At 66.3% G+C, this 11,787-nt stretch overlaps 1 protein-coding gene across 1 annotated transcript; it reads right to left on the bottom strand.

Moving 5' to 3' along the window:
• Positions 1-3,209: 3,209 nt before the first annotated feature.
• On the bottom strand, positions 3,210-6,356 carry GCGR (glucagon receptor). The gene is made up of 13 exons (XM_059828182.1): positions 6,306-6,356; positions 5,953-6,049; positions 5,734-5,841; positions 5,440-5,561; positions 5,233-5,339; positions 4,940-5,093; positions 4,715-4,874; positions 4,565-4,625; positions 4,246-4,315; positions 4,012-4,100; positions 3,757-3,895; positions 3,593-3,634; positions 3,210-3,506 (listed from the first exon to the last, which is right to left on the bottom strand). The coding sequence occupies exons 1-13, from the start codon at positions 6,354-6,356 to the stop codon at positions 3,210-3,212; spliced, it is 1,497 nt and encodes a 498-aa protein (XP_059684165.1).
• Between the last annotated feature and the right edge of the window lie 5,431 nt (positions 6,357-11,787).

The raw sequence follows: 11,787 nt of genomic DNA, 5'->3' as shown, positions 1-11,787 counted from the left end.
AGGCTGCGCTGCCAAGACTGCACCCTGTCAGGGTACACACGGGAGTGATACCCGCTGTGAGCAGTGCAAGGCCATGGCAGGGAGGGGTCCCCCAACCCCAGCCTTCGCTGCAGCCCCAACAGGGTCCCGGGGGGGGGGAGGGGGGCAGGGGCAGCTTCCTCCAAGCCACCCACATCTTGCCTGCCCTGTCCTGCAGCTCTGTGCAGGGTGGGTGCCGTGTCCTGCAGGCACCCACTGTGAGTGGAGGCTCTGCCCCCAGCCCTGGGTGCAGCCAGAGCCCTGGCAGCCAGTGGGCACGGCACCACAGGGGCAGCGGGCTGTCCTCTTCCAGAGACTCTGTGGTGATGGGAAAGGATGCTGATGGCAGTCCCGTGGGAGCTAACTCCTTGGGCCAGGGCTGGCCCCGCTCCCAGGGGCTGCGGGTCGTCCTGCTCCCTCTCCCTGGGATCCCAGGAGCTGTGCCACCTCCCGAGGAGGGGCCATGCCCAGCAGTCCTGGTGGGGGGGTCTGTGTGTGCTGGGGGGAGCCGCTGGCCACAGGAGGGAGCCGCTGGCTCTGCAGGAGTGGGGCAATGAACAGGGCATGGGGGCTGCAGGCTCAGCCCTGTGGCATGGGCAGTGCCCCGGCTTTGAGGCAGCACCCAGGCTGGCAGCAGGTGCTATGGGGCTGAGGTAAGCAGCTCCGAGGGAGGGCCCCAGCACAGGCAGACATCAGGCGCTTGCAGGAGGCTCCCGGACACCAGCAGGCACCATCCCTGCTCGGGGCTGTGCCCAGTGCTGCCAGCTCTGACCACCCCCCAGCCAGACCCTGACATGTGCCCCGGCCCCCTCAGCTCAGACAGGGCTGGGCCCAGGGATCTGCCACCCCGACACACACCCCTTGGGGTGCTGGACCCAGCCAGGATGGCAGGACATGACAAGGGGCTGTGCGGGGTACAGAGGGGTGTGGGGACATGGGGCAGTGCCAGGGACACACAGGATGTTACCGCAGGGACACCCCTGTGGGCTGGGGCTGGCTTGGGGTCCCCGAAGGGTCCCTTGTCCTGGTGTGGCTGATGCAGGGCCCCGGCGCTGCACGTCACTCTGCCTGGGCAGGGTCTGGGGGCTCCCCGTGCCCTCGGCTCTGTGGGGCCAGCCTGGTCCCAGTGGGGCATCACAGTCCACGGGGGATGACAGTGGGGTGTTGCCATGGCAACGCTGGAGCGACAGGCGCAGGGCCCGGCGCGGCTCCATGACCATATTTACCTTCCCAGAAACCGCTTCGTGCTCCAGCAATTTGCCTCAATTAGGCTTGTTACCGCGTCAGGAGGCCGCAGTGACGGCAGCGGCCGTGGGGGCCAACGGCTCCGCGGGGGCTGCCGTGGCTGGCTCCGGCACCGTGCCTCTGGACAGGGTCCATCCCTGTTTCCCCCCCATCCCTGCACTCGGGGGCCCTGGCAGACTCTGACCCCTGTGCTCCCCTCCCCTCGCCTGCTGAGCCCCACAGCACCACTCCCCCATGGGTAATGTGTCCCCATAGCACTGCCGTGCTGCCCCATGGTGTTGCTGCCATAGGCTCGCAGCCCCCGGCACCACAGCCCAGATCCCTCTGCCCGATGTCGCTGCTGCTTGTGTGGCACCGGCCCCTGGACACCGGGTCCCGGCTCGGCTGGGGCAGACGGCAAGTTGTCAAGTAAACAGAGGAAAATTACTGCATGCTCGGCACGGCGCTGCCGCCAGGAGCCAAGCGCTGCGCAGCTGGGTCTGGCGCTGCGGGCATGTCCTCCCCACGCCACAGCTGGCCCCGCTGACGCCTGCGCCCTCGCCCTTGCAGCAGTCTGGGACCCCGCCACCCCCCGGGCAGCCAGTGTGGCTCCCACCATCCCTTATGCCAGCTGGCAGGGCTGTGGCCATGGCCGTGCAGGTGATGGTGGGATAGGGTGGGATTTGGCAGTGGGGGTGACTGCCCACCCAGCGCTGCTGTTTACTGCGTAGGGCTGTTGGTGGCTGTCAGGGCATGGCTCTAAGCGCTCACCTCGCTCATCAAGTCCCCTGTGCCGGGCTGCATGTGGGGTCCTGACAGCCAGAGACCGTTACCTGCTCAGGGCCAGGCGGGGCCGGCTGTGGCAGGTGACCGGTAGTGCCCCGCGCCCGGGGTCCATGGGGTGGCAGGGCCAGCTGTCTGTCCCACCACCACCCATCAGGCAGGGTGCCCCCGCCGGGGAAGTGCGCCTGGCTAATCCCTGCACACCAGGCAGTTGTGGTGCCCAAAGCCGCGGCATCCGGGCTTAGTGCTCATGTGCGCAGTGCAAGCCTCTTAGGGTGCCAGTCCGTTGCGCTCCCCCCCTGCTGTGGATAGCCAGCCCAGCCTGCCGCCACAGGGGCACCCACAGCCCTGCACCCCGTGGTGCTGCTCACGGTGCTCGGTGCTGCCGGCAGCTGCTGCCCAGCCCGTGGCCTGGGCCGGCTCCCAGGAGAGCAGAGGTGCTGGTGGGCAGAGCCAAATGATTTAATTAAGGGCTCCTGGCAGTGAGAGGACAGAGCCGATTAGCAGCCAGAGGAGAGCGTGTGCTGGCAGGGAGCTGGAGCTCCGGCTAGCAGCGCTGCGGCCGCCTCACATCTGCCTCGCTCACCTGTGGGCAGGCAGCAGAGCAGGCAGTGGGGCTGTGGGGCAGGCAGCAGGGCTGTCTTCTGGTGAAGCCCATCCATGCTGGGTGGCCCAGCTCCCCGTCCATGGCTGTGGCCATCACCCATAGGTGCTCGGGGGCACGGTCTGGGCCCAAGGCATCCCCAGTCCCCACACCCCGGACGCCCGTTCCAGACAGAGAGGTGCACACGGAGCTGGCCCTGCCGCCCAGCATGGGCCCACACATATTTACAGTTACGACAGATAAATTACAGCACTGCGCAAAGGGTCTCAAAGGCGCACGAGGGCAGCACCACAGGATGAACCCCCCCACACCCTACCCACAGATCACCCTGCCCCACAGATCCCCTCCCCACAGAGGTCCAGGTCCCGCTCGCCATGCCTCACCCGCAGTCGGCGCAGCCGCGTCCATCATCCCATGCACATCTGGCACGGCGCAGCACCCTCGCTGGGGCAGGCAGGGTCCCACACAGCCTGCACAGCGCCCAGAGGAGGACGGGACTGGGGAGGGAGGCGGCGGCCACCCCAGCCGGATCAGCCTGTGGCAGCGGGACCGGCACAGCCCTCCTGCTCCGGCTGCAGGCTCAGAAATGGCTCTCGGCCGTGGTCTCGGGGAACTCATAGCAGTGGTGCCGGTCCCCCAGGGCGAGGTGCTCGGCGGCGCTGCGGCTGCTCCTCTCGAGGTAGTGGGTGCTGGGGCGCGCAGCAGCAGAGCTGCGCCCCAGCCCGTTGGCACAGCCGCTCACCAGCTGGTGCTTCTCGCAGGCGCTGCCGGCACCATTGCGGGCGCTGGGCGCATGGCTGTAGGTGTGCTTGTACTCCTCCGCCAGGTCCTTCCCCAGCTTCCAGCGCTGCCACCTCTTCAGCAGCTCTGCCTGCACCTGCGGGCAGCTGCCATCAGCGTGGCCCCACACCCGCCGGCTGCCTGAGCCCCCCTGGCTGTCCGCTCCCACACCATCCTGCTCACCTCCTTGTTGACGAAGCAGTAGAGAATGGCCACCAGCATCCCCTGGGTGGAGGGAGGAGAGGCGTAAGAGGCGCACGGCCGGACCCCTACCCCAACCCTGGTCTGGTCCCTCCTGAGATGGACGGTCCCTGTGTAGGGCCAGTCCCATGCAGGGCTGGGCTCACCTGGAAGGAGCTCAGGAAGAGGTCGAAGAAGAGCTTGACGTAGCGCAGGGTGCCCTGGGCATGCTCGTCTGTGATGAAGGCGAAGACCACCTCATGGATGCCCAGCAGTGGGATCAGAGTCAGCGTGGACTTGGCCAGCCTGCGCAGAGAGGGGCCCATCAGCACCAGGATTGCGGGGTGGACGTGCGTGCACACACACATGCACCAGCCTGTGCACCATGGGCACGCAGGGCTGGAGCTGTGCCCGCCACCCACCTGAACTTGTAGTCGGTGTAGCGCATCTGGTGCGCACGGAGCTTGGAGACGAGGATCTGGATGATGCGGATGAAGATGAAGAAGTTGATCTGCAATGGAGCAGTGTGAGCCATGAGAGGCAAGGCAGGGCAGCGCTGTCCCCTGCCCAGGGCAGCCCCTTTTGCAGCAGGCTCAGGGCCATTGGAGATGCCAAGTGAGGGGCTGTGGTGGGCAGAGCCGCAGCCCTGGACTCACCAGGATGGCCAGGAACACGGGGAAGCGAAGGATCCACCAGAAGCCCATGTTGTTGTTGGTGGTCCAGCACCTGCGGAGAGGGAGGAGGAGGACTGCTGGGCAGCCCCTCGACCGGGCAGCTGCTGGAGCCTACCGTGGCATCGGCAGCCCCAGCAAGCAAGCACCACGGCCCGACACCCTGCTCCTTCCACAGGGCAATGGCATGGAGCCTCTCTGGGGCTGTCACACCGTCCCCGCCATCCCTCAGTGTGCCCCATGTGCACCCGCCTGTGCCCCTCACACCCGCAGGTGCCGACCCGCTGCAGGGGCTGGTACTCACTGGATGTTTTCATAGAGGAACTTCACCACGACCCAGGGGATGAGGAACAGCACGGGCGCCCCTGGAGGGGAAGTGCGCAGGGGGCAGGTGAGGCATGGCAGGAGACGGGGTCAGGGGACAGGGACAAGGTGCCAGCCCGCCCACACTCACCCCAGCCGATGCACAGGTAGAGGGTGAAGTAGCTCCTCTCGGAGAAGACAGCCACCACCAGGAGGTTGTGCAGGTAGATGCCCTCCACCAGCAGCCAGCAGTAGTTGGCCACGATGCCATACTGCATGAAGACCGTGGCCGCCCGGCAGCCTGCAGCCGCCTGTGGGCAGGGGTCAGGGCTGCTGCACTGCCTGCGCACCCAGACCCGCTGGCCCCACGGCTCACCTCGTCGCTCAGCCAGATGTGCACATTGTAGTCGTCAATTTTGTCACTGTAGTGGGTCTTGAGCAGGGCGTCGATGACCAGCACGGAGACGCCCTTCAGGATGAAGGAGGCGAAGAGGTTCATGTGGATGTAGTTCCTCATACAGTGCAGCTTGCTGCAGAGGTGGGGAGCTGCCATCAGTGCCCGCGCCCGGACCCCTGGCACGGCCCCCCCTGCCCCCCCCCTCTTGCTGCCGGCCCCCTGGCATGGCCCCTGCCTGCCCCACAGACAGGCGGCCGTGCCTGTGCCCCTACCTGAAGCCCAGCAGCAGGGCCAGGGCGAGGAGCAGTGCGCACAGTGACACTGAGTAGCCCACAGTGTACATCACCTTGAAGCTGCCGTAGGTCCTGGCAAATTTTTCCTGGAGAGGGAGAGAGCAAGTGAGGCCAGGGGCAGGCAGGGCAGGGGCAGGCAGGGCAGGGCCGGGAGCCCCACACTAGCTGCCCCCCAGCTCTGCCCACCTGCGCCGCCAGGTCCTCGGCATCAAGCTCGCACTGCGTGGCGTCGCGCAGGGACTGTCCCCGGGGGCCCGTCACCCACTGCCCGTCCGGCCCGCAGGTCTTGAAGACATGTCTGTGCTTCACTGCAAGGGGAGGGGTTGATGGGGTGTGCCGGGCCCTGGAGCCACCACCGGCGCTGTGCACCGGCCCAAGTGTGACCACCTGCAGCAGCACCTGCACACGCGTGTGCATACCCATGCGCACACGCATGCGCGTGCACATACACACACACACACACCCCCGCCTGGCCATTACCTTTCTGGTACCAGGGCAGGAACCAGGGGCAGGGGACACTGGCGGTGCTGTTGGGCAGCGTGTCGGGCCAGCAGGAGAACTTGTCGAAGGTGCGGTTACAGACCAGCTCTGTGGAGGGACGGGACGTGGCAGCGCCCTCGGCCTCACCCTTGGCCAGGTCCCACGCTGGCCCCTCTCCCCCCGGTGCCCGTCCCGCTGGGACCCTGCGCCAGCTCTCACCTGTGGGTGCAGGCAGGCGGCTCATGTTGTGGTGGCACTCCTCGCTGTACGCCTTCCAGCTCTCGAAGAGGAAATCTGTGATCTGGGCAGAGGGGCCCTGCGGGCACCGAGGAGCGTCACCCGGGCCCTGCCCATGGGGCCACCATGCCAGGCAGGGCAGCAACCCCAGCTCGGGGATGGCCATGTGCGAGCGCAAGCTAATGCACCGTGCTGTGCCATGCCGCATGGTGCCGTGCCACACGGTGCCGTGGGGAGGGGCTGCCACGGGCAGGGGTGGCTCGGCGGTGGCTTGGGGGCAGGCAGCGGGCTGGGTACGGGGCAGAGCACCATCGTGCGGGATGGCCTGTCCTCACCTGGCAGCAGAGCAGCAGCAGCAGGAGGCTGAGGAGACGTGACTGGGACATCCCTCCACTGGGCCACAAGCCACATGGGGAGCAGCGTGGGGTGCCTGGCTTCCTACCGGCGCTCTGCAGCTCCTCTGCCCTGGCGGTGAGGGCCCTGGTGTGTGGGTGACCCTGCATGAGACGCCAGGTCACGGGGATGCAGGCGGCGGGACGCATTCTGCGGCAGAGCCGGGGATGCACGGTGGAGAGCAGGCAGGCGTGGGAGGGGAGGCCGCCCCGGTGCAGAGCCGGCCCTGGTCACAGCGCCACGCTCCTGTCCCCGTCCTCGCCCGACCCCGCCTGGCTTTAACGTTCAGCTGGTGGTTTGTGCATTTTCCCGTTAGGCTGAAGAGCCACTGCGTACCTGCCATTTCCTCCCCAGGGTGGCATCAGAACCGCGGCCACGCCACCACTCTGCCCACAGAGCAGACCGCCCCTGGTCCCCAGCTCTTGCACCTTCCCCAGCCCGTGTGGCTGGAGCGCAGCCACGCGTGGGACACCACCCCTGCGCAGGGCAGACCCTCGTGCCGCAACGCTGCCTCTGGACCCCCCCCCACGCACAGACCTGGGCTGGGGCCACCCCACACCGGTGCTGATGCCTGGCGGTACATTGGTGCTGAGCCCTGAGAGCCCTGGACCCCTCCTCATGCCTGAGCATCTTCTCAGGGCAGGGGCTGGCACCCGGTCTGCCTCCCCACCCCACTGCGTCCCCGCCACCACCCGGTGGATCCACGTCCAGGGGTGGAGGTGGCCAGGCCCCCAGGACAGCCCCACAGGTCTGCCCGCCGCAGCACCCAGCGGGGATGGAGGTGGGCAGGGAGCCGGCAGGGACGGCTGCCAGCCCCAGGGCGGTTAACCATTAACCCACAGGGATCCCCAGCTTGCAGGGCTGCCGTGGCCCCGGGACCAGCTCTGCCTGGCCGTGCTGCCGCAGCTCCATCACTCCCAGCCCGGGTGAGCAACACAGCGCCTCGTCTGACACGGCACCCAGGAGCTCCTGTGCAAAGCCCGGCTCACGAGGTGCCATAATTCCCTCCATCCCCCTAAGCCGGTTACAGGGCTCCTGAGTGGGATTTCAGCTCTTCCGACAAGGGGCCATTCTGACGGCCGCCCCACAGCATGGCACAGCCATGTGGGGTGAGGGCAGCCGAGCCGGGGCAGGGGGACAGAACAGACAGTAGTGCCAGTGCCACCGCAAACACTGTGGTATCACCCCACCCTGGCCTCCCCCCGGGCACCAGCCGGAGCACTGTGCTCCCCGACCAGCCACCGCTCCCAGGGCTCGCCGCTCTGCCCATGCCTATTTTTATCCCTGGGAAAGTCGTGTTTCCTCCATGCAGACCCACTTGCCATGTCGCAAGTGGCTGCCTGAGAAGCTCATTAATCAGTGCGTGGGGCTCCAGATGCGGCTGGGGGAGCTGGACCTGCCGGCGCACGCCTTATTTAGACAGTCCCAGGACAGAAGGAGCTGTCTCCTGGGACAGACCGCACTGGGTGAGCTCTGGGAACGTGGATCTTCAGTGGGCGCTCACCGGCCACCTTGCCCACGCCAGCATCCCTGTCCTCAACGCCCCCCCCAGCGCCGTGCCAGCATCCCCTGTCCTTCTGCCCCCACCAGCCCCACACCAGCAGCACTGTCCTTGTCCCCCCCCGCCAGCCCCACATCAGCATCCCTGTCCCCTCACCAGCCCTACATCAGCATCCCTGTCCCCCAACAGCCGCACGCCAGCATCCCCATCCAACTGCCCCATCCAACTGCCACCTGTGGCCCAGCCCCGTGGGAACCTCCCGGTGCCCGGCCCCTGCCCCGAGCATCCCCACCTCGGGAGGAAACACTCCTCCCGGGCACCGCGGGTCAGCCGCGAACTCGCTGCCAGCCCCTCTCCGCAGCCCGGGTAGGCAGCTTTGGGGCAGAGGTGTCTCTATTTTTAGCTGCCTGCAGTGGGATTTAGCGGTGGGGAGGCCTCTGCCCTAGACTCCCCCCCCCGGGCTGGCAGGCGCTCCCCTGGCCCCGGGGCCCTGCCGCGGCCAAGCTGGGCAGACTGCACTGGGTGAGGGGTCCTGGCGCACGGGGCCAGTCACGCTCCTCGCCTCTGGCATGGGGCTCCCCCCTTTGCAGTGGGGCCCTGCCCAGGCCCTTTGCCCCAGCTGCCCGTGGTGCCGCGCAGCCACAGCACTGTGCCGGCTCCCCGTTCCCCGCGGTGCAAGGGACCCCAGGCAGCTCGACCACCCCACAGTGTGCTCTCGGAGACGCAGGCTATTTCTAGCAGACGTGTGGGCGTGCAGGAGTGGACCAGTTGTCTATGGTTTGGCACAGATGAGCAGCAGCAGGGAAGGAGCAGTGGCCCTGCGCAGTCGGGACAGCGGTGTCTGGGGCAGCTCGGACCACCGGCAGTGCCGAGCACCTTCCGCGAGCTGGCACTGCCCAGCATCGGTGCCCGCAGTGCTCAGAGCAGCCGTCGCTGCTGGCTGGACGTGCCATGGCCACTGGTGCCGGAAGCCCCTCTCTGCCATGTCCACTGCTGCCAGAGGCAGCACCGCTGGAGGGACCCGGCTCCACGTCACCACCTCCCCTCACCCTGCCATGCCCAACCGGCCCCCGGTGCGTTCCCCTGCGTTCCCCTGCCCCAGCACCTCGCCCCCAGCCAGGGCCAGGCTTTGGGGGACCCTCCGCTGTGCCGAGCCATGGGCACCAGGTGGAGGGTGACCAGCATGCGAGCGGGTGCATCTGCTGGGGCTGCAGTGTGCAGCAGTGGGCACACAGGGGACTTTTGCCCCACGCTGGTGTTGGGCAATCCGGCATGTTCCTGTGTCACGGCTCTGCGGCTGCTGACCCCCTGCGGAGGCCGGGCTGCAAACACCCGGTGCTGCTCCACTGGTGAGGGAGACCTTGCGCCTGCGACTGGAGAGGAGGAAGGAGGGACCAGCCCTGGGTTGGCTGTGCCCATGTGGGGAAGGGGTCAATGCCAGCAGCCCCCGTGCTGGGGGTCCGGAGGTGTCAGACCCAGGCACCATCATCTACCCCTGGGGTGGGGGGAGTGGGGCAGTCACTGGCATACGTGTTGGTGTGCTGAGCCCTTCCTGAGCCAGCGGTACCAACCCCTGCAGCAGCGCAGCCGGAGCAAGGACCCCCTCTCCCTGCAGCAGCTCTGTGCCCGTGCAGACCCCCACGGCTGGCTGAGCTCCCGGCCCTGCCCAGGGGAGAGACGGTCTCCTCCTCCCGCCCAGGTGGGCTTCCCTCGGAGATTTTGCCGCCCTGGCCGGCGCCTGGCTCTGGCTGCTACCACACGTGAAAGGGAACAAGCTCCACATCTGGGATCGCTGCGGCCGATTGCTACATGGATCAGTGGCTCGATGAAGCCTCCACGGGGACACTCATGGGCATCTGCAACGTGACCCGGGAGCACCCTGGCACAGCCACAGCCCCCTACAAGTGCTGGGAGGCTGGCGTAGCCCACCGTAGCCCAGCCCTGCGAGCGCAACCCTGCACCCAGCCCAGCACCACCTCCTCAGGAGACAGTGGTGGGGGCTGCATGCCCTCCAGACACAGGGATTAGCCCCCAGTGTGTTAATGCAGCACTTTCTACGGCTGGCTTGGCTTTGAGCTCAGAGCTACAAGCCAGCGCGGCAGGGGCTTCGGCACTTGGCAGGGGAGGGGACGGTGCAGGGCCAGAGCTGATGCAATGCCAGCACGAGCCTGGCCCTGCAGATGCTGCTCCACTTTCCACCCAGGACCATGGCAAGCAGGACAAGCAGTGGGGGGAGACGGCTGCGGTGGGGAGTCCCAGGAGGTCTGACCTGCACCCTGTGCTGTCCCAACTTGTGTCCCTGCCCTGAGCTTGGGGGTGCCTCCTGCAACCCACAACCGCTCCAGTCCCCCCCGTGAAGCGAGTACAAGGAACGTGGGCAGCGGAGGAGCAGCTGAACTGCCTGGAGCAGCCCTTGCGCTGCAAGACCGCAGCTCGTTTGCACAGAGCTACATGATTGTGGAAACACTAAGCAGCAGCACACGGAGAGAGCCGACGTCACCAGGCACCGGCAATGTCGGGTTCTGTGTCACTTTGGACCAAGAAAACCTAAACCAACCCTGACAGCGTTTTTGTCAACAGCAACACAGGATGCAAACAAATGGCACTCACCCCTGTGCCGTCAGGACGAATGTTTTTTGCATCACCTCCATGACTGCCCTGCTACCGAAAGGGATGGTCAAGGGCATCTTCCACAGCTGCCCAGTACCAGAGAGGGAGTGTGGGCTGCAAGCACGGCCGGGCAGCCAGGCAGCGGTCGAATAACCTTGCTGCCCAGCAGGCTCTGGTGAGGGGATGCTGAGCCACACAGCACCTCGGTCCTGGCTCGGGGAAACGGGTTTTTCTTGTTCATCACATTGCATGAAAACCCATGAAATACAGGAAGACAGTATGAGAGACACGGTGTGACACGTGTGGTTAGCGTGTCACAGGGGAAGCACAAGACTGGGAAAAGCCTAGGAAAAGGTCAGTGCAGACAGGCATGTGTGCACGCACGCCTGCACTGGGAGCTCAGCACCCGCCTCCCCAGAGCAGCTCGTGTCAGGAATGAACGCTGTGGTCATCACGGAGCTCGGAACAACCTCCTGGTACCTCACAGAAGAGTGAGCTCAAACCCTGCTCTGCCAAGGCACAGATGTGCAAATGGCATTGCACACAGCAGCCCGACCTGGAAGGGGTCCTGGCAGGGTCCCTCCCCGTCCCGAGGCACCCGCAGCACCTGGGCACGGCCAGCCACCAGCCGTGCCGGAGGCAGGTGGTGCTATGGGGCGGCACTCGTGCCCGGCCATCCGCTGGCACCTGCTGCTGGCAGCCAAGTTCCCCAGACCCCTTGGGCTGGGGTAGATAGACAAGGACAGCGGCTCTGGCCATGGGGGACACAGGACAGGACAGGATGCAATGGAGGAGCACAGGGGGAGCAGCCGTCCCATCTCCCCTGCATCCGGCTTGCCCAGACCCTGCCTTTGCCTCTGCCTCTGCCTGGCACAGGGAGGTGCACGGAGCAGTGCTGCGCTCGGTGCCTGGTCTCAGCCCTGCACTGATGATCAGGGCTCGCAGTCACATTTTTTCATTAACTATTTTTAATCCACATTTTCCCTCTTCCCCGTTCAGCCTTTTTTCTTTTCCCCTCTCCAGGCAACAGGACATAAAAAAATCTGTACCGCAGTGTGCAGAAAGGAGTGCGGATTGGTGGGAAGGACAGGAGCTGGCAGCTGGGGCGGCACTAACATGCTGAGGAGGGGTCCTGAGGGCCCTAAATTTTCCTGCTGATGCACAGATAAAGCTGAGGGAATCACAGGGGCAACCACTGAATTTGGCATGGGTCAGGACACCCACAAGACGTGCTGCTGAGTGCTGCGTGGGGCAAGGCAGCTGCATTACAGGGTGCATGGTGAGGGGCTGGGTGGACGCACGCTCAGCAACGC

Source organism: Gavia stellata, chromosome 22 (assembly GCF_030936135.1).
Source record: "Gavia stellata isolate bGavSte3 chromosome 22, bGavSte3.hap2, whole genome shotgun sequence".
In the NCBI taxonomy this organism is placed as follows: Eukaryota; Metazoa; Chordata; class Aves; order Gaviiformes; family Gaviidae; genus Gavia; species Gavia stellata.
Note: the sequence above shows the minus strand (reverse complement) of the source record. Positions and strands in the feature narration are given on the sequence as shown.